This window comes from Vidua chalybeata, chromosome 2 (assembly GCF_026979565.1).
Source record: "Vidua chalybeata isolate OUT-0048 chromosome 2, bVidCha1 merged haplotype, whole genome shotgun sequence".
In the NCBI taxonomy this organism is placed as follows: Eukaryota; Metazoa; Chordata; class Aves; order Passeriformes; family Viduidae; genus Vidua; species Vidua chalybeata.
Window position 1 is genome coordinate 20,681,134 of NC_071531.1, and position 24,383 is coordinate 20,705,516.

Here is a 24,383-nt window from a genome sequence, read left to right on the forward strand (position 1 = left end):
AATTCCCATAATTTCTTGCTTTCAGAGGGGACATGTGAGATTAGAATAAAAAGCTCGACTTTGCTCCTTAATACAGGTGTCAAGTTTGAAAATACAGTAAGAAGTTGAGATATGTCCAATATATTATTGCAAACACTATTGTCCAGCCTTAAATTGTATAAGCTTTTTGCCTGAATTAGTAGCAAATTAAACAGTATAAAAATGATTTAATGAATACATTTTAATTTCTATGTGAAATTTTGTTTATTAGATCAGTCATAAGCAGCATGCTGACATTAGTGTCTTCTTTGTGAGTACATTTTCTAACTCTCAAATTGCTCAAATTTATGTGTCTGTATTTGACAACTTGAGCAAAAATAGGGCAAAATGTGCTTTATTATTTTAAAATACAATACTCCTTTCTTTCAGGATTATGGCAGCAGTTCACATCTTCCAAATGCAAGAGAAAAAAGCATTAATGCTTCATTTTTTATTTATTTAATGGTCACTTTAAAATCCCAAATTATTTTTCAGTTTAGTAAAAGGATGAGGAAAAAAGAAAATTTTCAAGACACAATTAATTTTGGGGTTGGCTGTCCATAAGGCTGTTTTCTGTATCAGTTAATGTGTGAAGGAAAAGTCTTCCCTTTCCTCAGCTCCTGGTCCCAACCCAGTGCTTTATGTTGATTTGGCAGTGGGCAAGGTGGTCAGCTCACACATCTGGCTGGAAGCTGCTTGGGCAGAGGAGATGAGCAGGTGGAGGCTTGTCAGCACTGCCAGCCTAAAAGTGTGTTTACTTTTTAAACTGAAGTACTAAAGAGCAAACACAATGGGCAGCCCAAGACAGAGCAGGAGGATGGAAGCAGAGCTTCTGCCCACAGTTGGCTTGGTTTATACTGTTCTTGAAGCCACACCTGCTCATTTCTGCCAGCTGCTTGCCCACTCTGGTTATGAAGGACAATGGGAGTGAAGTCTCCTGTCACTTGCAGTACTTAACAAATGGGGGTGACAATGCCATTTCTGGACTTCATCTTCACTAATACTTCTGTATGCCTCTCACTTAACCTTTGCTGATTGCTTTGTAAAGACACCATCTCTCATTCCCTAACTGAATTAAATGAGTTGGAAAACACTGTTGTTCTGTTTTCCTGTCGCTTGGTTTGTGCTTGGTTGGAATGGCTCTACAAGAAGCAAGGCACTGGAAGGTAAAGCTCACTACAGGTCTTGTACTGTGCACAATCTGCATAAAGTTGAATAAAGGCATTAGCGTAATTTGGAGGGAGTGGTGGTGATGATGGTGGTGGAGTGTGTGGAGCTAAACAAAAAACACTGAAAAGCTTTAGCATATACACACTCTCAAGCATATTTATATATAGGGAGAGGATGGTAAGTATTCTGGACTGATGATGTGTTCCTTGTGTAGACTGGGAAAGTAAATGCCACTGTTTAGTCTGCTATTGCATTTCTATGTTTTTGAAGACATGTTTCAAACATGAAATATCCTTATCTTTGATACTATGTATTCTGTTATATTAGTCAAAGCGATCTGTTTAAAGCTACATTTCTGCTTATTTTTTTAAAGAAATATTGCTGTAAGGTAGTTGTCATGTAGAAAAAAAATACAGTAAAATGCTGTTATGGGGGAAATAGCTTTTGGACATTCATATAGGAAATGTAATGATTGATTGTCCTTCTTGGGAATAACTGGAGCAGTTTGAGTTATTAATATTGTACATAACAAACTTCAGAGTATTTTTTTTCTTCTGAGATATTACATGGAAGTTTGCAGAGTAAATGAAATTTAGTTCTATTATTACAGTGGGAAAGGGCAAAATGTGCCAAAAGTATCCATGAAGGAAATAAAATAAAAGCTCTTAAAAGAAAACCTTAGATTATAGTATTTGTAGTGCAAGTCAGTTACTTGAGAACAGTTAGTGCTAATAAATTAGCTTAAAATGCATTACAGATGAGGCTGGTATGTTTTTTCTCTTCAACTTCTTGGATTGGATTTGTGCCTGAAGAGATATGATGACATTTTTTCCAGAACTGAGCTATAGTGGTTTTTGGCTAGAAGTGTTCTACTTTAAAAAATACTTTAATGGCCTTAACACCGTACCTTTGTCATACTGTTGTCAGGTCCAGGAGAGAAGACAAACATAGAATTTTATCAGCAGCTGGTTTGGCAGTATAGAGCTTTTCAGTACTCCTCTATCAAAATACTGGGATGTAATTACAATGGAATAAAAGGGCTTTTACTGGCACAAACTATTTCAATTTAACTGTAATAGGCTCTGCCTTTAAGAGCACATTTTATGGTATTGTAAGATTCGTCTAGATTAGAATGCTTTGTATGTATCATGTGTCTTAGTAACCAAAATAAAGCCGGAGATATACTCAAGAAGTTTAGATTTTATAACACAGATGAAGTCCATCTCTGCTTACAGTGATGCTCCCTTGCTGGAAAAGCACTTATGTTGGAAATATCTTGATGTATTTGTTCGTCTTTGTTGGTCATCTTCAGGCCTGGAAAGGACTGCGGTAGTTACACTGAGCAAGAAAATGCATGAAAGGAATGAGAAAGAAGTAAGTAAATCTACCGTAATGGCCACAATTTAGAATAATAGAATTTTTAAGCTACTTTTTAATGTCTGAAGGGAGATTGTATTCATAGAAGGAAACTAAAAAATACATTATTTGAAGTGTCCTAAAAATTCAGGTATAGATTAGTTTAAGAGGTTAAAATTAAAAAGACAGATGTATTTGGACAATGAGCTGTGACAGCTGTTACTGCTCTTGCCTTTTGTTAGAATATGACTAGAAAGATTGTTTATGTAAGTGGCTTGGCCTAAATGTTGTTTTGCAATTTGTGCCAAATACATAAATTATTTTTAAGATACTTTGAGCCAAAATCTGTCTCCTTGATTGCCTAGGCGGCTTCTACTAATTTTAATGAAGATTGCATGTTTTAATTGAAGCACAGAATTGGATCTCTGATACTGAGATTGTTTCTATATGAATGCGTAAGCAATTTTAGGATACTTGAAGAGCACATTTGTCAGAGGCATGAAAACTTTTATAGCGTTCCATTAGACAACTGTAAAATGCAGAACAGAGGGATTATATTTCTTTAGTCAGGCATTATTCAGATGTTTTTAGTTGTCAAATCCAGAAATATTCTTCATTCTCATGTATCTAAAACCTCTAGTCAAAACTTTTTGAGGTGTTCCCTAAGAGGGTTGGTTTTTTATTGATTTGATTTGTAACAATTGGCATTTGCAATAAAGACTGTATATCTATTTTATCTTACAAGTAATTCTATGAACATTTTCAGTGTACTAGTAGTTTTGTCTCTAGGCCATGACAATTTTTCATGGTAGTAGGAAACTTTTATCTAACTGCCTTGTGGAGGTTAATGAAAACAGAGAATCAGTTTTTATTATATATTATCAATTGATGCATTTATTCAGCTAAATATAGGGTGGTTACCCTAAGGTGCTTTTATATTAACCTCCAGCAATTTGCCTAAAGAAGTACTGTGGAAAAAATAAAAAGACAAGGACAATTTGCTTGAATAAACAAGACCTAGTGTCTTGATGGTTCCATATATAGACCTAAACATATTTCAAATGTTACAGCAATATAAAATTATATAAATTAAAATTTGGTTGAGGGAATAAATATGAGTAAAATAATATAGCATGTAAAATCATGTGACTGGTGGTGAAACAGATTATATTTTATTAAGTGCAGAAGTCTCTTCTTGAGAAGTTTCCTATCTACTTTTCTGAGTGTTCTTATATTTAAGAAACAGGATATAGGTACAAGATTATAAATATCTGCCTGAAATAGTTGTTACAGAAGTATTCTGTTTTCAGGAATATTCTGGAATATTACAGTTGCTGGGTAAGAAGTGATTACTCAACACCATAATTCCACTATGCCAATCAAATTAACAATACTTTGACCACTGACAGGATTTGAGATTCAGACACCTGAATCTTGAATTCTGTACAGTTATTATGTGATGGAGATAAGCAGACTGTTGTCAACAAGTATCAAGTTAGTAACCTACAGAGAGATAATTATCCTGCCCTGTAGGAAGCACCTGGGTGTCATCCACGGAGTGGTTCTTCACATGCCATTGACTGTATTGATGAGATCTCCATCAGCAAATGACAAGTTCAATCCCTGTCTCACCTGTCTCATGCAGCTTAGATATCTGAGACTGAATCCTGCAGAAGGGCCATATTGTTTTTTAGACATGAACACCTGGTTCCATTGGAGCCTCTTTAGAGTTCTGGAGGCATCCATGTGGGGCTGGCAGGTGTGAGACACCTAAGAAGAAGTGGTTGGCTTTCAGGAGTAGCAGCTAGAAGCTAGTTACCATTATATTGGGTATAGGTATCTGTGAATGGGCAATGGTCCTTTGTACTTTCTTTCCTGATGTTTGGTTTCTAAAGGAGAATTTAACTAATAAAGAGAATCCCTCAAAGATTTCATTAAAAGAGCTATGGAGAACATAAAGCTATTACAAAATAAAAAACGTGGTAATATCCTGAGTGAAAAGCTGCAGTAGTTGCTTGCACATTAATTTACCCTCAAGGATGTACTGCAGTCCTTACAGATGACTTCACACAGAAAGGTTTGCAGGACTGTTTTTTTGCCTTCCCACCCCCTTTTCTATTTCCCTCATCAATTGTGCCATTGTTTTCTTTCTTCCGATTGCAGGGAGTCCTCCAACCTGCCATCTTACCACTCCCGCCTAACCTAACGTTGTTTTTATGGAGATGCGTGGTTAAAAAAAATCATCCAGTTAGAGCTGCTGCAACTCCAGAGCTCTCAAGTAAAGATTTTTCAGGATTGTCAAGTTTTGCAGTTTACAGTGACAGTAACTACAGGCCAGCTCACAGCTACATGCTTTCTATACAACATTGAGCATTCTGGTACTCTTATCTAGACATGCCTTACTGTGAGATTTAGGATGCCTCTGAGCAATCAGAGGGAGTCAGTTCTTGAGATTGGTGGGCACCTGCAATCTGTGCTGATTTAATCTGGAATTATGACTTCTGGTTCAGACTTTGGCTGTAGTTCATTAACTAGTGTGCCTTTCCTTGCATATATTTGCATAAAAAGGCAAGCTATCCTTTTCATCTGCCAGCATAGTGTTTATGCAATGTGCTTCTTTCAAGACAGTTGTTCTCTGGGGGCTTAATGCCAACTTGCTTCCATAGTCTTACTCACCAATTCCTCTGAGAACCTGCTCAAGAGTCCTGTTAAGATGAATGGTAGAAAACTGGATGAAGCATTACATATCCCAAATGCTCACTTAACATTTATTTGCTGTGCTACAGCATCACCTTTATCATGATTATATTCCATTTCAAAGAGTCATAGAATCATTTAGGTTGGAAAGATCATGTGTTAAAGATCATTTCCTCATCTTTGCATCTTCACACTGTGATAGCTCACTTTAGGATGTCTAGAAGTGTATTGCTCTCAGTCTTTGCTTTTATGTATTGCTGTTCATGACAGGAGAGATCAGTGTGTTTGAATAACATTTGAAATCAGTGGATAATTAGTTGAAATACACAGCTTCCAAGTTAAAAAAACCCCATACCTATTGATCCACAATTCTAGAGTACTTTTAGGAATGATGTGTGATACATATTAGCTAAATTTCAAACTTAAGAAAAGCTTTGGAAGAATTTTGTTTGCCCAGTTGTCAATCTAAGTTTATACAGTGATGAAATGTAGTGATGTCTGTTTGAGCTGCAGAGGTGGACTATAAAATTCATGTGTACTGAAAGCAGAGTGTGCTCCTGTGGTGCAGTCTGTGAGAGTCTGGATAGCCAAATCGTCTTCCCTCTGCCTTGGAAGTAAAAATGGAAGTAGAAATGCCCAGTAGTCTGTCCCAGACTATTGATAGGGAAAATGTATCCAGCTTGATTCTTCCAGCACAAGGCTGAAGTTTGATTTAACAGTTAATGTCCTATGACAGTTTAATCAGAACTATTTATTTATTAACTCAGCTGCCAGTTTGTCCTGCTTACCTCTCAACACCATAATGTTAGTTAACCTTCATTACTCAGCCTTGGAGGGAAAATCAGATATTAGTTGGTTTTTAGACTGTGGTTTTATAGCTGGCTTGACCTGTTTTAAATTCAGGCTCTCAGTTAAAGAGGTGTTTACAGACTTCTCTCCCTTTCCTTTTTGCCCAAGTTCTCAACCCAGACATCTGATTTTATGAGACTACTGAGTGAGTTGAATGGGGAAGTTTGCTTACCTAAAAACTGGTCAATTTTTCATCTAGAATCCTTTTTTAGCATATTTACATCAAAAGAAGTAGGCTAGTAGGAGTTAGTTCCAGTTCAGGACTACCCCTGTTTTGATGGCATTATGGATTTAGATTTGCTTATGCTCATCACATAACCATAACCTAAAAACCCATAACCATTAGAGATAAAGAAATTTAGTATGGATCTGTTGCCTTCCTTGCTCATGTGTAGCATGCATTTCAAAATAATAGGAGAGAAGGCAATTTTAATAACTTGAAAAGAATTTGAAATAAAACAGCTATTTTAGATTTAATTTTTCCCCCTCAAGTAATATGTGAAACTATCTAACCTTTAAAGTATTTCCAAGCAGTGATTGTTTTATGAATTATCATGTAAACTAAAAGAATTTTAGTAATTTTAATGTTTCATTAGACTGTGTTAAGATACATGTTAAGATTATTTTGAAAGGATTCACATTGACTCTTCACAAAAGATTCAATGAATACAATAGGGTTTCTAAACATAGGACAGAAAAAAATTCAGTGTATAGAAGGAATATATCTGAAAAAAGCTAAGATAAATGTAGAAAACTTGTCAGAATTTCATGTAACATTTTACCTTTTTCTTCCTGTTGTACTTGGGATTAGTGGAATTACAGCTTCTACTTTCATACGATTAGTCAATATTTCTATTACATGAATAGAATGCTGCAATTCTAAAAGTACCTGTGGGAACACCATATTTGTTTGTTACTGCTGATCATCTTCACTGGTTTACTCTGAAATTTAAAAATATCCAAATTTATTGTCCCTAGATTTTTTTTTTTTGTTTCCTCTCTGATATTTGTATCATCAGTCTACTTTAGGTCACTAGATTTTCATTAAAACAACAAGCATAACTTCTGAGTACAATGAAAACTTTCTGGAGTAACTATTATTAGAATGATTGGTCTATCAATGAGGTGGACAAGAGAGATATTTAACACTATTTAGGCCAGGCAATAGAATGTGAATCGCACACTTCAGAGTAGGGGATTAATATTTTTTTTTTTTTCTGGACAACCTCCTTTTTATTTTTCTGTTCCTTTTCCTCCCACTTTTGCCATAATTGCATGAAGAGGCTCGCACAGATGCCTGCTGCCAGCGTGTGATGCTTAACCTGACCGTCAGAGCAGCCCCACAAAGGAAGGCTTTTCAGGTCTCCCAGTGAAACAACCACTGCATTTTATTGTGGCGTGAAATTAGAAGTGAAAAGCCCTATGGCTCTTGCTGTTTAGTAATGCGGAATATGTCGTTTCTGATGGTGATGGTAGTGCTGGGAGGGAAATGGAAAGCCAGGGGAGAGAAACAAAGTAACAATTTAGACAAAGAGGGCCTCCCTTTTTTTTTTGTCATCTCTGATTGTTCGGTGGTCTATAAAACCATAGAACTGTGGTGGATACAAGCAAAAAGAACATTTAGTTGCGGCTCTCTCATTCAGAAATGTATGTGTGAATTTGCAGGGTGATGTATAAGGCGAGTCATCTGTTATCAGAAGAGTTCACTAGTTTGACTCATTTATAAAATGGCAACAAAAATTTGACTTTGCTTGGAGAGAACAGCGCTGCTCTGACAGACACTTTAAGTTGCACAACAAGATGGTGTTTATAACATGACTGTGTGTGGTTTTCTGAAGCTGCCTTGTAACAGATTGGAGGGGGAAAGTGCCAGCTTGAAGGGGCTTTCCCTTGTCTGTTTAAAATTAAAAGAATGATGTTTTCTCAATGGAAATTCTTTACATATATAAACTGTCAAAATATTTATGTTCACTTTTACTTTAAAAGTATTATGTAATCACTAAAGCAAATGGTCAACTATTAGAAAATGAAAAGGTAGTTTATGAGGGGAGACATTTTAGTACATAAGGCGGGCTTCTTTTTTATAGAATCATAGAATCATTTATGTTGGAATAGACCTTTAAGGCCATCAAGTGCAACTGTAAAGTTATCCATGACCTGAGCACTATCACTGCTGCTGGAAACAACTGGTGAAAGTCCATCCACAATTCTAATATCTGGAATGGAAAAGCTGTTACATTTTGCAGCCTTGTGTTCTTAGCAGTAAATATTACTGTTACTTTTATTCTATCTACCTGGAAGTGGTGGCAGGAAACAGTAGGGACATACAGGTGGAAATTTTCTAATTGTGTTGCTTACTGTGTAAGTTCCAGATGCAATCTTGGAGAAGCTTTAAAAGCAGAAAGGAAAAGGTTGACTGATCTATGACAGATTGGTGGAACAGATGCAAACATGGCAAATCAGTTTATTAGTAAACTGTGCTGCAGGATAGCAGCCTGAAGAAAGTTCAGACAGAGAAGCAAAACTGCTAATATTGTTTAATTCAGGGAGCTCATTTCATTTTTCATTAATATAGAAGCTAGACTGCCAAAGAAGTCTGTATGTAAGCAATAGCACAGAAAGAAGCAGAAGCAGGAAGGCACTAAGTAATTAAAGCTATTACCACTATCAGAAGGAGTCTATGACAGAGAGCTTCTTAGTGTTTTTAAAGTGTATCACTCTTAGTTGGATTTAAAATAATTTATACACTTTGCTGCAGTGTGTATTTTGTATGTGCACTTGTGCTCCAGGCTTGACTTACTGCTTCATAGCATTTTGCCAATACTGTGCCTTAAATCTTGACAGGTGAAAATTCAGAATGTGGAGATTTAGAATAAGGGCCAGGAAGGGGTTTGAAAAAAACCCAAATGAATTGGCTCTTGATGCAGCACATAGAAGCAAGGTAACAGAAGGATAGGGAAATCATCTTTGAGGCAATAGTTTGAATAGGGGTAATTAGAACAACAGTTTTAAGTTCATAGTAGGTTGGTAGATGAATCAAAGATGTGAAAAAAAGAGAGCGTAAGAGAGTGTTATCTCTGTAGCAAAGAAGTGGTGGTGGAACAACTATGGCACTGAGAAAGAGCCAAATATTTGTACCTATTCTAAGCATTTCAAAAGAACTCCAAGAGTATCAGAAATGCTGCTAGGACATACCCCTTCATGGTGAAAGATTGATAGGTTGACATTTAAGTCTCTCTTTTAGAGAGGAACTCATTGCTTATACAAGAGGAAACAAATTCATCAGGAAAGAGAAGACTCCATCAAATATGTTTAGGAGATTCATCTTGAATGTAGAAGATTTGAGTTCAATTCCATATTTCAAAATCAGGCAAAATAAGAGCTCAGATTTTTCTTTGGTGACTTAAACTTTAGGCTATGAGGCAGAAAAAGAGAAGAAAGTATGTGTCCTGGTTTCATATGCTGGTACAAAACCTTGTAAACAAATTTTGACAAGAACTGGTCAGGAACAAGCTAATGTTTGGGAGCCAATTTTCTGTTGACATCGATGGCCATGATTTTGACTTGGTAACAAAGAATAAAAACATAGAAAAGAGTCTTAGGATTATTCTATCCTTTCAAACAAACACTTCTGCTGGCAAAATTTGACATGCCAGACAAATGAGCTATACAGATAGATACCAAGCTGTCAAGAGTTGGAAGTTGTATTCATTCTAAAAGGATTATAGTTGAAAGTGCTGCATTTCTTCTAAAGTGTGATGGTATGACTTCCCCTCTTCCTTTTTTACTTTTTTTTTTTTTTTTAATAGTAACTTCCCAAATATTTTATGTCAAAAGAGTTCCTTTCCCAACACTTTCAGTGATTCTTGCCTTCAGTAAGTGTACAACTTTCCTGACAGTTTTACTTTGTGTTTAATTTTGGGAATTAACAACAAAGGCTACATGGACTTCCAGAATATTTGACCTGAAGTTCTTGGCAATGATCTTGGTCTTTCTGGTGCCATAATTTTAGGAACAAAGCCTGTAATGCTACTTCGTATATTTAAATGTTTGACAGACTTAACTGATATGCTGTGACTAGCCCTTTCCCGATCTCTGTTCCAGGAAATACTGGTACTGTTCCTAATCAGATCCTATAGGTCATAAGGCTTCCTTTATTTGCTTAGGGTATTGAAGGTATTCAGTAACTCGAATTGCTAAGAGCTAATATTGTGGGATTGAAACCCTGATGTTGTGTACTGACATGAACTGGGCAATTAAGAAAAAGAAATGTTGCAAGCTCATGTTTTTATTAGATAGCCAACAATTGGTTCTTCTGAATATTTCCTTTACTCTTAAGTCCTAAGTTGATACTAGTCAGTTTGCATAACCATGGAGAGTGGTAATGCTTGTCAGTGTGTACTTTCAGTCCCTCCACACCCAAGTAAAATAAATACACACCAAATGCAGCTATTTGCTATAGCAGTTTAAACTACACTGCTCAACTTTGCACCCAGTTGAATTTCTCAGAAATGTTCCATTCTGCTCTGGAATAATCATTTGAATGACCAGGCCCCTCTCCAAAGTGCTGGTAACAGATAGAAGACAGTTACACCTAATACTGCTGCAGGTTGCTTCACTAGCTGTGTTTCTAAGCCTTGTATGAGGCTGAGTGAGCAGAGCTGTTCTCAAGGTTTTGACCACACCTCTGCTAAAGTAGCAAAATAGAGCTTCAAAGAAATGTGTCAGTGCATTCTCCTATTCTCCTTCTCATACTTACCTGGATATTATTTTGAACTTTTTTTTTTTACTATGTCCTTCAGAATTTTGTAATTGGAAAATACTTACAGGTATGTTCTGCATGGCTTGGTGAAGGTGGTAGTGGACTGCTATGAGACACTGACAGTTCCATCTGCAGAAACCCTTCCTGTTTATTGAGAGCATACTTCTTGGATGTGAAACCAGAAGTAAACTTTTTAATGCTGGTTGAGAAATGCAATTTTAAAAATTATTTCTTAGCTAAAGTAAGTGATATGTCTTAAGTTCTGTATTTCACCTGCAGGTTGTATATGTCATCCTCCTTAGATAAGAATTATTAGAAATAAATCTCAGTTGCATATATAATATGTTTTGTGTCTCTTTTATACAGTTTTGTTATTCTTTTCATAAGGGATGTACCAAAATCTGCCAGGAAATACTCTCTTGATTAAGGTCAGTGCTGAATAGCTTATATTCCCTCTTAATATTAGAACTCCAGACAAAATTCTGTATTCCTACAACCTAACCCTTGGCACCCAAGTTGCTTTGCATGAGGTCCCATGTGAATTAAGCAGGGAAGTCTCTTGGGGTGTTCATCTCAGATGAATCCCAACCTGCAGGTGCACCCTTGTGTGGTGTGTTACCATATAATGTGATGGTGGCTACATGGCTGCTGTTCCTTGTCCCTGTCAGTTGATAATTGCTACTGTAGGACCCTGGAGGTTTGTGCTTCATTGTTTTGCCTTAAAATTGTTGAGGATTCAGAATAGTTAAGGTAACTGCAACTGCACCTCCAACAGAGACGCCATTCCCTTCATTTCTGTGCCAGCCATTTTGTTGTTTCCTTGTTCTGAGCAGTGGGCTTCTAAAAAGTACAAACGCAATCATTATTAGCACTAAAACATAAGATTAGACTGTCTGAATGTTGGTTACAAATGAAGGATTTTTCTTTTTCTTTATATATATATATAAACATTTCTTAAATAGAATAAAGTAGTATTTGCAGATGACAAATTCCACATTAGAAACCTGTTCCTATAATCCATCCTTCTGCAATCCACATCAGGATGTCATCGATACAGAACAACAAAAAACACATTTCAAGAAATCTAAAACCCCCTAACTGTTTAAAACCTAAGACCTGGCTTTCATTCAAAACCAGCTCTACAATTAGCAATACTTTTAGACAGTATCAGCTGGGTTCCCAGTGTACATGATAATGTCACAGAATAACCCCATCTGTAACTAATTTAATTAAGACTTGATCCTTGAATACAAAATCACTCCTTTTCACCAAATTGTGATGCTCACTGACCTACGGGAGACAAAACAGGCAACACAGACAGGGAACCATTCTCTGTCATTTAACCCTTTTGTTTATTCAGTTACAAGGGAAATATATTACTATGGTAATTCTCATGAGAACCTTTTTAATATAAACAGAGGAGTAACTCCAGGTAGCCACATGAAACTACTATTTTACACAAAAAGATTATGTTTAACAGTTGTTTCTATTAGGCTTTCAAAGTTTTGAAGGTATGTAAACCTCTCCCAGTCTACATTGTGTAACTGAAGTTTAGGAGTTGGTTGTGGTTTAAACCAAGCTGACAACTAAGCCCCACACAGCCTCTCAGTCAGTTCCCCCCATGATGGGATGGGGCTAGAGATTCAGAAGAGTAAAAGTGATAAAACTTGTGGCTTGAGATAAACAGAGTTTTATAGGTAGAGTAGAAGATGTGCATCTGAGCAAAACAAAACAATTCATTCACTGCTTCCCATGAACAGGCAGGTGTTCAGCCATCTTCAGGAAAGCCAGGCTCCATCACATGTAACAGTGACTTGGGAGGACAAAGGCCATCACTCTAAATTCCCAGCCTTTTCTTCTTCCCCCATCGTTATGTGCTCAGCATGATGCCATATGGCATAGGATAGATATCTCTTGGGTCAGTTGGGAACAACTGTCCCTGCTGTGTCCCCTCCCAACTCCTGCACCCCAGCCCTCACTGGCGAGATGGGGTGAGGAGCAGAAAAGGCCTTGATGCTGTATGTAAGCACTGTTCAGCAGTAACAAAAACATCCCTGTGTTATCAACACTGCTTTCAGGACAAATCCAAAGCATATCTCGTACTAGTACTGTGAAGAAAATTAACTCTGTCCCTGCTTAAACCAGCACAGAGCTAAGATGTCACACTGAGTTTTAGAAAGCTGATGACTAGAGCTCTGATGATTCATTCTGCTAATGAGGAAGGAGAGGGAAAAGAGAGAAGCAAGAGACTGACTCAGCATAAAATGGATCTCACAAAATGCTCGGAGGCTTCTTGAACAGCATACATCAACCTACAAGCTAGTATGACACCTACTGATTCTGCAGTTGAACCCTTCTCTTTGGGTTTATGGATTTTTTCAGCCTGAGTAACTGACTGATTCTTAGGTCAGCTTTACTTCTAATAGTTTGTTTTAAACAAGATAGATGTGTTCAGGGGTGCCTGACCTGATAGGGTGTATGAGCACATGAAATTGCTGAAATAGCTGAAGTGCTGCAATGCCTCATCTTTGGCACTTGGTCATGAGGAAAAGTGCCCACCAGCTGAGTGCAATGCCATGTGATATACCATGAGCCACTGACATGGAGCAGTGCTCATGTGAAGCCTTTGAATCAGCTGAGCTGCACAGTGTGGGTTTTGGAGAGCATTGGGAATGATCCACTGGGGCAATGAGATTCACCTACCTGCTTGTGTAGGATTCTTCACTCTTGAAGTTCTCACTGCATATAGTCCTGTTTACCTGAACTTTTAATTTTATAACATACAGTCACACCTGTGTTTTTTGGGGGAGAGATTTAAACTGCAGATTAAAAAAAATACAATGAGGATCTTTAACAAAGTGTGTCTAACTTCGGTTTCAGAACCAAGCACTTCTTTCATTTTAATATGCAGAATGGAAGTTATTTGCTGTTAAACTTATACCCATCTAAAAGTTTAGGAGGACATGAATTAACACAGGAGAGACAAATGTGTAAATAGACTTTTATAAAATGAATTGACAAAAAATGATGAACATTCCTCAGATGGGCAGCCAGAGTCCTGATATTTTTCACCAAACTACCATGTTATTCATTGGTTTGAACTAGGAAAATGTGCAGCTGTGCATTTACTGTTCTTCAGACATCTCACAGTCTGATTTTTGAGAAACAGAAAGATACTTAAAAAACATCTTAAAGATGTTTAAAAAACATCTTTTAAATGTTAAAGATGTGTAAAAAACCCTAAATATCAAAATAGCTATTTCTCTCTTGCTGCCTTCTTCTGTTTTACGTTGTTTTTACTGCCACTGTGCTCAGATTTCCAGATGCAAAAATCACTTTTCTCATGGTTCCATTAGCTACAACTGTAAATTGAAACGCACCCATCACGGAATCATTCTTTCTAGGACTGATGAACGCTGTATTCTCCTTTGACTCTGTAAATTCCTGACTCTGTTCTCTACTTAGTGGCTGACAGTGAGAAAATGCATTTTCAGGTGCTTGTTCTCCTGCATGGCCAGTTATTAGGACATTGTACAGTGAAAGCTGTTTTGTTTCTTTTTTTTCTTCTCCCAACCATCTAAGTTCCATTTAATTAAGTTCCATAGGACAGCAGAGCACTTATATTGTATTTATATTGTAAACATAAGCCATTAATTTCTGACCTTGGTGTTGGAAGTAGTGGGATTGGTGAATGATAATGAAAAGGATAATTATATTCCAGCTGTAATACTTAAATTCCATTGTTTTTACAAGATATTGCATATGTCTTGGTTTCCACTCTGATGAAATAAAAAGCCTTTTTAGACAAAAATAATGTGAATAGTCTCTTCTATTCTGACAGAAATAATTTTTTGCTGTATAAATAGTTAAAAATATGTAATTTGCAGCCATTTAATTAAAATATGATATTTTAATAAATATATAGCAATTTAATAAATATATATTTCAGTACTTAAATGATGTTTTGCAGTTCATTAGATTCTGATGTGCTGTGTTGGTGTAATTCTCTTCCACTCAGGTCAAAGGCATCATTTCCTAAGCAAAAGTGTTAGTAGACTTATTTTGAGACCCCCTTTACTAACTAATGTAAATGGAATGCATATATGCTAATGTCCTAGTTGCTTTATTTATAGATTAAAAATTAGAACAGAAAAGAATTCTCTAACATGGCCCTTAAAAAAAAAGATAAAGTAAAAAAATACAATCCAAAATATTTTAAAGCAATAACAACCCTTTTTCCTTGAATGGAACCATATTTTGCTGGTTTCTAATTTTATGCAGTCTAAATATCAGCAAGTCTGTAGTATTGTATTATACATAGATTTGTACCTATGAGAGTTTGTGGATGTACACACACCCTCCCACTGCCACACATTTTGAGGGATGACAAATACTGGGGTGCTTTCTATTAGCAATTGTTTTGGCTTTTGATACAATTGCTTAGTGCAGAATAATCACTCTGCAGCAGTCTGGGCAAAGAAAAAAAGCCTCCAGCTTCCAGATTTAAGCACTGGGTTTGATGAAACAAGCTCTTTAGGAGGATTTGAGTCATCAAGGCTGGTGTGATTGACACCCATGATCCTCTGACGAGTGCCACTGTCCCGTGACGTTCAGCGCTGTGTCCCACATCTCATCCTGCCTCAGCAGTGCAGAGCCCATGTGTGGTGCCAGGGCAGGGTGAGTGGTGGCTCCAAGGGACCAGTGGCACCTGCCAAGTGGACTGCTGGGATGCCCCCTCTGTGCCACAGCCCTGCAGCCTGCTGGAGGTCTGCTGTCTTCATGCCTAAGCTTGGCTTCTGTGGCAAGTGGCTGTGTCTGCAAGGTATTTTTTATTAGATAAAGTAGATCCCAAACCAGCTGCCAGCTGCTGCTCTGCCCAGATTCCTCCTTATCCTGAATCAGATCACCAGACAGTAGGAGGGATCTCAGGATCTCAGCTCATTTACATTTTAAGTCAAGGACTCAAAGGTGAGACCGGGATCCAAGCTTTCAATGTTTCGAGCTTCCCAGTTCAGGGAAGCCTCATAGCAGGTTAGCCAAGAGTATAAATGCACAGACCTGTGTTTGTGAGGTGTTCTCATCTTTGCTATTGCAAGGTTAATAACTGTCTCTTTAGCAAGAGTCTGTTGACAACTTTTTTATCTGCTAGCAGTTACTCTTAAGCCAACATGGTGCGGTGGTACAGCTGCACTAAAGGCAGGCAGTCGGCTGGCTTCTGCAGCTGCCCGTGGTGACTAATGGTTTTATTGCATTTTTAGGCTTTGTTGCTAGTAGAAAAATGCTTAATTTTTAAAACACTGTTGTATTTACTACATTGATGATACAGGTGTACCACTGAGGTGCAGCCTATATGTATTCATGTTTGATTTTGATTAGCATAAGTGTATATTGATCCAATCTAATACTGTGCATAAGAGAAAGCTACCTAAATACTGCATTGCACGTCAAAGACCTTTGTTTTTGGTACAATAAGTATCTTTCCACTATTAGCAGGAGGAGTAGGTATCATTAGCTCCCAACAATGCTAGTATTTTTCAACTTTTTATGTTTAATAAAGGAAGAGAAAAGGTTTCTGGATGTGAATCTGAATTTATGTTTCAGATGTTGTAAATGCTCTTAACAGTGTGATTTTTCTTTATGCTGTGTGAAGCTTAGCTCTGTATCTCAGCTCTCTAAGCCATTGCAACAGAGGTTGAAGGTGAAATAATGATAATGTGGTACTTGAAATAAAGTGATTTTGCTAACAGACCAGCGAACATTATCTATTTATACAGAAATAGTGTTTTAACCTCTGCTGACTTTACTCCATAGCTTGATGAAATAGTTTCTCGCTTGGGAAGGCAATGTGCCTGTCTAATCCGTAGGCTGGTCAGTGAGGAAAAGATTTCACTTTCTGTAGTTTAGAGTGGTGCTTTTGGCATTGTCTCTGTCATCCAGGAACATGGGGTTAGATGGTATTAAGACCTACATCCAGGAAGTCGGAAAGTAGGATGGCATAATAAACAAGTGAGTCAATTGCCTTGTACTGTAAGAAATACTGAAAATGTTTCATTGTAATCTAACTATGGCTTCTCATGACCTTGTTCTGACACCATGACTCAATGACAAACTTTTATCCCCAGGAGACGTAGATTATTAACTTCCTGTGGGCCGAAAAACTGGAGAAGAAATAAGGTTATTTGTGGTTGTTTATTTCATTCTCTTTCTGACACTTCTCTGCCTCCTGATTCTTCCTAGTGCCTGGAGCCCTGCAAAGAGTCCTGGGACCTGAGGAAAAACCATTGCCAAAGCTTCTGTGAGGTAGGTCAGCCCAAGGGCACGCTTTCTCACTTTGTTCTAGCAATCTGTTTAATTTAAATTATTAGCTTCAAGGAGACAGCTGAAAATCATGGTATTTTTGCAGCATTTGCCTTCATTTGAAAGGATACACATTTAACAAAGCAGCAGTATTAATTTTGAGTTAGGAAAGGGTTTTTTCCTGACCAAGTGATTTATCTCGACTTGTAAGGACTCAATCCAGTCACACTTACATAGCATCTCTCAGAAGGTGCTCTTACATCCCTCCTCTAAGATGCTATTTCTACCACTTGCCCTTCTTTTCTGACCATGTGTAAGAAAGACAATCTTTGTTTAAAAGATAAAATGTTATTGTGTGAAAAATCCTTGTGCAGGATAGCTAGAACACATGGCTCTCCTGTATGTGAAAGTCAGTCTGATTTATAAAAGAGTAGTTCCCCAGGAGTAACTGGATTGCAGTTCAGAAGACTAATATCAAAATATGTAATTATTCAAGAACAAATGTTTTGAAAACTATTTTTGAACCATCTATCAGAATAATCTGTGAAGAAGCAAACCTGAATCAGTCAAACTAGAACAAAGAAGGAGATTTTTTATTGGATTTCAAACATGGCTCGGAGTTGGTGGAATTGGTCTGTTGCAGTTCTTATGTGTTTTTTTAGTTCAAAATGAAAGTATCAGTCAATAGAAAGTTGCCTTCTTATCAAAAAGGCTCAAATATATTCAAGTCTATGAAAGTGAGTTCTTAGGAAGATGTTAATCTTTTCTATAAAAAAATAGAAGTGACCTGACTTGATATACTGATTTTATTGGTACACCGATTTAACTCCTTCTCTTTACTGTGGACACTTTTTTTCTGGTATAAAAGAATGTCCTGCATTTAAATTATTTTAAGCATTATGAAGATGATTAGGAAAAGCTGTAATTTCAACTAAAAAATATTAGATGCAACAATGTGTTAATAGGGATTATTGAATTACTGACCTATGTAGTTACAACAGAAGACAAAATAAAGGTTTCTTATGAAAACCAAGCCTTGCAAGAGCTTTTTTAGCCCAGATTATATGCTACTTTCTCCTATACAAAATTCTAGCGTACTGTAAAAAAGCAGTTTTCATGGATCTAATTTGTGCTGTTCTTGTATATCGCTCTTCACTCAAACTATATGTTTTCAGATATGGGTGAAAATTTGTATAAAATTGGTTTAAAAGGAAAACATTTGTAGAACACTGTTCTATTGTAGTTAAAACCAGTGAGCATCCTTCTTTGATTAGTGTTTTGTGGTTAAAGCTAAATTTAGAACTTCAAAGGCCCATAATGAGGAGCAGCACATTTAGCAGCTAACTGAAAAATGAGCTGTGAAATAGGGTGAGGAGGAGAAGCCTTGAGGACGTATTATGCCTCAGGGAGCTATAACATTTTTAATTAAGTAGCTGCAAATTTGTGATGTTTTAGGATTTGAAATTAGCTTCAAACACAAAAGCCCGGGACCACTTTCCTTTATCTCAGACTCATGCATACTCCATAGACATTGATTGAGTTAAAGGAGGCTGTTTTCCTGTGAGAGTGTTTTCAATCTTTGCATTTTGTAAAAAATCTGGAGGCAACAATTTAGCTTTGTGTTTCTCAAAGTTCCTGCTTCACACGTTACTTCTTACCTACCAAGTGAGTGTACTACTGAATGTTAAATGTTATGTGTGAGGGACAATTTATCTGATTCCTTGTTTTTGGATTTTTTTTTCCTATAAATTTAGTTTCCTACTAATTTAGCTTTTTAACTGGTTAACCATGGCATCAGGTGCATTCCAGTCAGGGGAACAGCAGAAATGTCCAAACATCAACGGGGTCTGTAGGAGACATAGAGACTGCTCATTTTTGCAGCCTTTAGGCTAGTTAAAGCCTGTAACACCCAAATCCATGCCTGAAAGCTTGGTTCAAAATTCTGGACTGTTTTTTATGAAAAGATGGGAGAGGTAATGTAGGGATATATTCTTGGGCCACAATGACTTTAGAGAATAGTCTGTGAAACACCTGGGCCTCTGTAATAGCCAAGTCTTCCTCATTTTGCCAGAAATATGAGGAGAGTAAAAACAAGAAAGTAAAACATTTGAATATGGAAGAAGTATCAGAAGTTGTGTGGCTAGTTGGATATAGGGATTGGGTTGTAACTCCTGTGTAGGCTTATGAACCTGTACCTCAGATCTGTCAGGGTGGAAGGTTTTTGGTTGCTCTAGAATGGAAAGGCCAGCTACAGACAATGCCAGTTACATGCTGCAGTCATTCTGAGAGAATCACTTTAGCTGGTTCTGCACCAAACTAAACAAAGAGGAGATGTAATTTCCATGTCACCATATTCTCCCGGGGTTGTAGAAGCTATTTTAAGTACTGTTTTAAGTGGACCTTGCAAATCTCTGAGTATTACATATGCTGTAAAATGTCTATGCATTGAAGCATTTTCTTAAATATCTACGACTAGATTTCTCAAGTAAGTAGCATTCACTTTGATCTTTAATCAATATATTTAAAGCCTATTTTAATTTTTATTTTCTGTGGATCATTTTATCATAAATGCAGTTCCAGTTCCATGAAGAATTTTACAATTACTAATATGCTGGCAAGAACATAAAGATGCTGCAAAGTCTTCTCTTAGCCAACTTAGTTCAAACAGTATAATGAAACAAGATTTCCCTTATTTATCTAGAATGGCATTACATCAGATATTGTGGGGAAAGTGTTGTAAAGTACAGAGGAAAGAATGTGGGGTAGTCCAAAAACAGCAGACTGTCTGACCATTGCTTCCCCTTTGTTTTGGGAGTGTTTTTAATCTGTCATTGAGCAACTTTATGGCCAGTCAATGTGAGGAAAACAAGGGAAAGCTGGCAGATATAAACAACATTGTTCCATTAAATATGGTGGTCTTACTTGAGGGAATTCATCATTCTGTACTTGGAACGCTTTTTTAGAGTGGCTTGAATATATCAATATTCGGGGATAGTCTTGCAAAAACTGGAAATCTGAATAATCCTTTAGGAGATCTTGGAAATTTATAACATTTTTTCTTTGATTTTTTTTTAATTGTTCCTGTTGAAAACATACCCTTCTTCTGTTTTCATTTTAGCCTCTTTTCCCCAAGAAGAATTATGAATGCCTAACTAGCTGTGAATTCCTTAAGTACATCCTGTCTGTGAAGCAAGGGGACTGCCCAGCACCTGAGAAGGCCAGTGGTTTTGCAGCTGCCTGTGTTGAAAGCTGTGAAGCTGATATTGAATGTTCCGGAGTAAAGAAATGCTGTTCCAATGGATGTGGTCACACGTGCCAAATTCCAAAAAATCTGTACAAAGGTAGAGATTATTAATATGTACTCGTACTGGGCTAACAACTTCAGGCCATAGTGCAGTCTCCTAGGACTCCCATTTGCTGGGAGTTTGTATGGATGGGAAGAAAAAGGAGAGGTACCTGTAGAGATGTGGCTGCGCAATGAAAGGGTGGAAAACCAAAGAGAGATGTTGCTTAAATTTCTGATTTTTCCCCCTTGTGAAGCCCATGTCTGGAAATGTGTGGAATGTAAATTTGTGGCTATTATAAGTCATCCTAAGGAGAACAAACTTTGCCAATTAAGTGAAATCTCACTTAATTTGATGGGATGAGAGAGAATGCAGCAGGAAAATATTTAATGATAAACAGTTCAGGCCCTATTAGTCAGAAATAACATTTATGTCTACAAGCCAAGTAGATGGGATTACCAAGTAGGAACTGTGAAATAATCTGGTAAAAGAACAAATCAACACAGAACATTATAGATTATAATATCTTCATACAGATATATATTAATTCATTACTTGAATCTAAGGCAATCTCATTCAAAAATTTTTAATTGATTTGAGTCCTGAGATCCTGTGAATAAACCTTTTCTTTGATATCCTTTGAAAAGAACATATGAGCTAAGAAATTTTTAGTTTAGACAAATTCCAGATTTTAATTTACTGGAATTTAAAAAAGCTTTATACATGGAAATATTTGAAAAATGTTCTCCTAATGCATAAAAATAAGCATTTGTGAAAAGTAACGAAAAGTATATTCTTCTTCCACATGGTTGGTGTTTTTGTACAAGAATCAGTTCTTCTTATGTCAGTAATAAAAAATAAATATTACTCAGTTATTCACTTATTAATCAGATAGTGTGGGCTCTCTGTGGGAGCATAATCAGCAGAACTCTGATCTAAGCTCCAGGCTTAGGTTTAAATCCATGCTTATTTCCAAATGTGGATGGAAAAAATTATAAAATAGGTAAAGAAGATGGCAAATGTATTTATAAGTTAATTATTTAAACTAAAATGTTAATAAATCTTTTTCAATGTGTGCAGAAGGGAAACTATCTTGTTTGCAGGATACTTTAGAGTAGCCCCTTTAAAACTCTAAGTAATTAGTACACACTAGCACATAGCACTTTCAAAATGAAAGTTATTAAAATGGATCACTTATTTATTTCTTTTGTCTTATTGAGACAAATGACCAGAGTGGTAAACAGGCATTCATGTTGTGTGTGTAATGATTTACACGTTCAAGCTCCATGCCACAACTGCAAAGCATCCCAGTAAATACAATAACTGGAAAAGGTAAAAACAAACAAATAAAGCAAGATTAAATGCTCCTGGAGTTGTCACAGCATATGACAGGATATGATACATTCTGTAACCACACACGGGAAGATCTCTTCTGTTTGGCCTGATTAAATGGGAGCAGAATGAACCTTCCCTAACATCTTATCACAGATCTGCAGGAGGTGCTGGCTTGTAAGAGCATATATGTCTTGCAGAGGAAGGGCAAGCTCAATACCTTACTGCCTTCTCAGCTGATGAATTCAGCTAATTAGCCTCTTCAACCTGTCTTTCTGCAACAAAAGACAAATAGAAGTGGAGCAGGCTTGCTATTCATTTCCTCCAGGGGTAAATGACCTTCCTGTCACTAAGGAAGAGCAAACTCTGCAAGCATGACTAAGATCTAGTGAATAAGTTCAGTACTTACTCTTATCATTTTGACAGCACTCACAGCTTGGAAATGAACTCAGGTTGAATCTAAGAGTCTGCAGAAGTTTCTATAGTTTTACTGTTGATCAAGTGCTGGAGATTAGTTACAACAGTAGATTTAAAATTCCTGTCTGATTTGCTGGATTACCAAACTGAATTTGCCCTCTAGTACTGAGTGCTAAAGCCCAATCCTGAAAAAAATGTTAATGTAAGTACACTGCCACCAAAGACATATATTACAAATGATTTGGTTTAATGTAGCAAGTACATTTGCATCTCTGTTGGGAGTATTACTAATTGGTTTTGTAGTATTCACATATTTATGTCCCTTTAGTGGAGATATCAAATGTTCTTTCCTACTCTTCTATCACTGGCCTCATCCCCCTTCTTTACACTGGCTCAACTAGTGAAGGATTGAGAAAGTGTCTCTGCAAATCTGTGTAAAAAAGGGTAAATTGTGAAGGGCAGGTTTGGACATTCAAAGGGTGGAAGGTGTGGCAAGATTATAGTAGGATAACTGGTGTCAGATGGTTACACACAGTTTAATGACTCTTTTCATGCTTAAAGAAAAATAGTTTTGTATTTAAACTTAGTGTACAGTTTTAAAAGTGTCCACCTCTGAGTCCCTGCAGAACTGTGTTTACAACTGTATTGATGCCATAGACGTACCCTTTGCAAGGCACTCCAATGGAAACATTTTGAATTCTGTGGGAACCAATGTTTAAGATAGAGGTTTTCATGACAGAACAATGTGCGCCTACTTTTCGTGGCACAGAGATGTGTCATGTGTTGTTTGAAAGACACCTTTAGAGCCATTTTTCCTGGACTGCTATTGCACACATACAGTAATCAGTGATTTGAATTCTTTGGTTAAGCACTGCAGATTTTGGACTAATGCAGACTTTGGAGCACTGATTTGTTCCAGCACAAAAAAAGGGGCTGACCATTTACATAATGAAAGGCATATTGACAAGTAATTGGATCTTCACATCTGGATATTAAACTGATGGTGCTGGTTCCACAGAAGTATTTTAAAGTGCACTTGTGCTGTGCTCCCATTGTTTGCGCTGCCGTGCTCCATCTGCACGCGATTACGTAACACCGAGATACTTGCAATCAAGTGAATCCAACTGCCCCTGATGCAAAGCAGATGGAAGTTTTCTGAACATGCAAATTATAGGATTATTGTGTATCATAACTAAAAAAGGATTTGCAGATGTGGAAATCTGAAGTCGTGTTCGTTATCTTAGACTTAGACTTTAGGCTATTGAAGGATATCCAGGGTCTGAGCTGCTGTGATAACCACATTTAGGTACTCTATATTTTTTTTCAGGTGGGTCTTAGGTTTCTTGAAGATCATTTTCATTTACTTACAAGATCATTTTCACTTACTTTTAGGTACTTGCATACTAAGATTTGTAAGAACACCCCTTAAAATGTAGAAGTGGTTTGTTCACCTGAGGAAGTTTTGGTACTAAGTTGTCTGTGGCAGACTGAGTGGGAAACAATTTCTCTAGCCAATACGTACAGCTGGCCTTATGTGGACAGTCATTGAAAGAACAAAATAACTAAAGTGCATATGATAACTTGCTAAGAAGGCTTATATGTCAACACAGAGATCTTATTTTTGACATATCCTCAAGTGACAAAATGCTGCACACTCAAATATAAATATTCCTAACGTCTGTCTAGAGAAATGTATCTAACACTTGATTTGTTGATTTAATCAAAAGATGTCCAATTTGAAGAGTTGTTTTTTCCTTCAAGCTACTGCAGATGTTTTCAAAAAGGTGATATTACTGGCAGTATAACAACATAAATAACCATCTTTTTGTGTCACTGTGTAATGAGAAATTACAGTAATATTTTAGAAATATATATTTTTCTCTGAAATGCAATTTGACAATATATATAACATATCTATTCCAAGATGTCTTGGAATTACCTTTCCTAGTTCTTTAGGGAAGAGTGGAGAGGGGCACATCATGCAATACAGCTGCAGCATGTGAGTCAATAAGATCATGCCATGGGGAAGCAAACAGCTTTCTTAAGTACATCAGACTAATGTAAGATGTATGAAATAATCACACTTCACTGGTCTGCACTGCTAAGAGCTTAGACACAGTCTTTGTCCAGTTTTAGGCTTGACTCTGGAGAAAGGCTGTTGGGCAGCTGGAGAGTCTCCAGAGGCAGCTGCAAGAGTGAAC

General features: G+C 36.9%; 1 protein-coding gene across 1 annotated transcript in view; it reads left to right on the forward strand.

Moving 5' to 3' along the window:
- Positions 1-24,383, forward strand: part of ANOS1 (anosmin 1) — a 125,555-nt gene that overhangs the window by 53,251 nt on the left and 47,921 nt on the right. The window contains exons 3-4 of the mRNA XM_053934987.1: positions 17,090-17,152; positions 20,268-20,490. Of these exons, the coding sequence (XP_053790962.1) occupies positions 17,090-17,152; positions 20,268-20,490 (286 nt within the window). The remainder of the gene's footprint in view (positions 1-17,089; positions 17,153-20,267; positions 20,491-24,383) is intronic.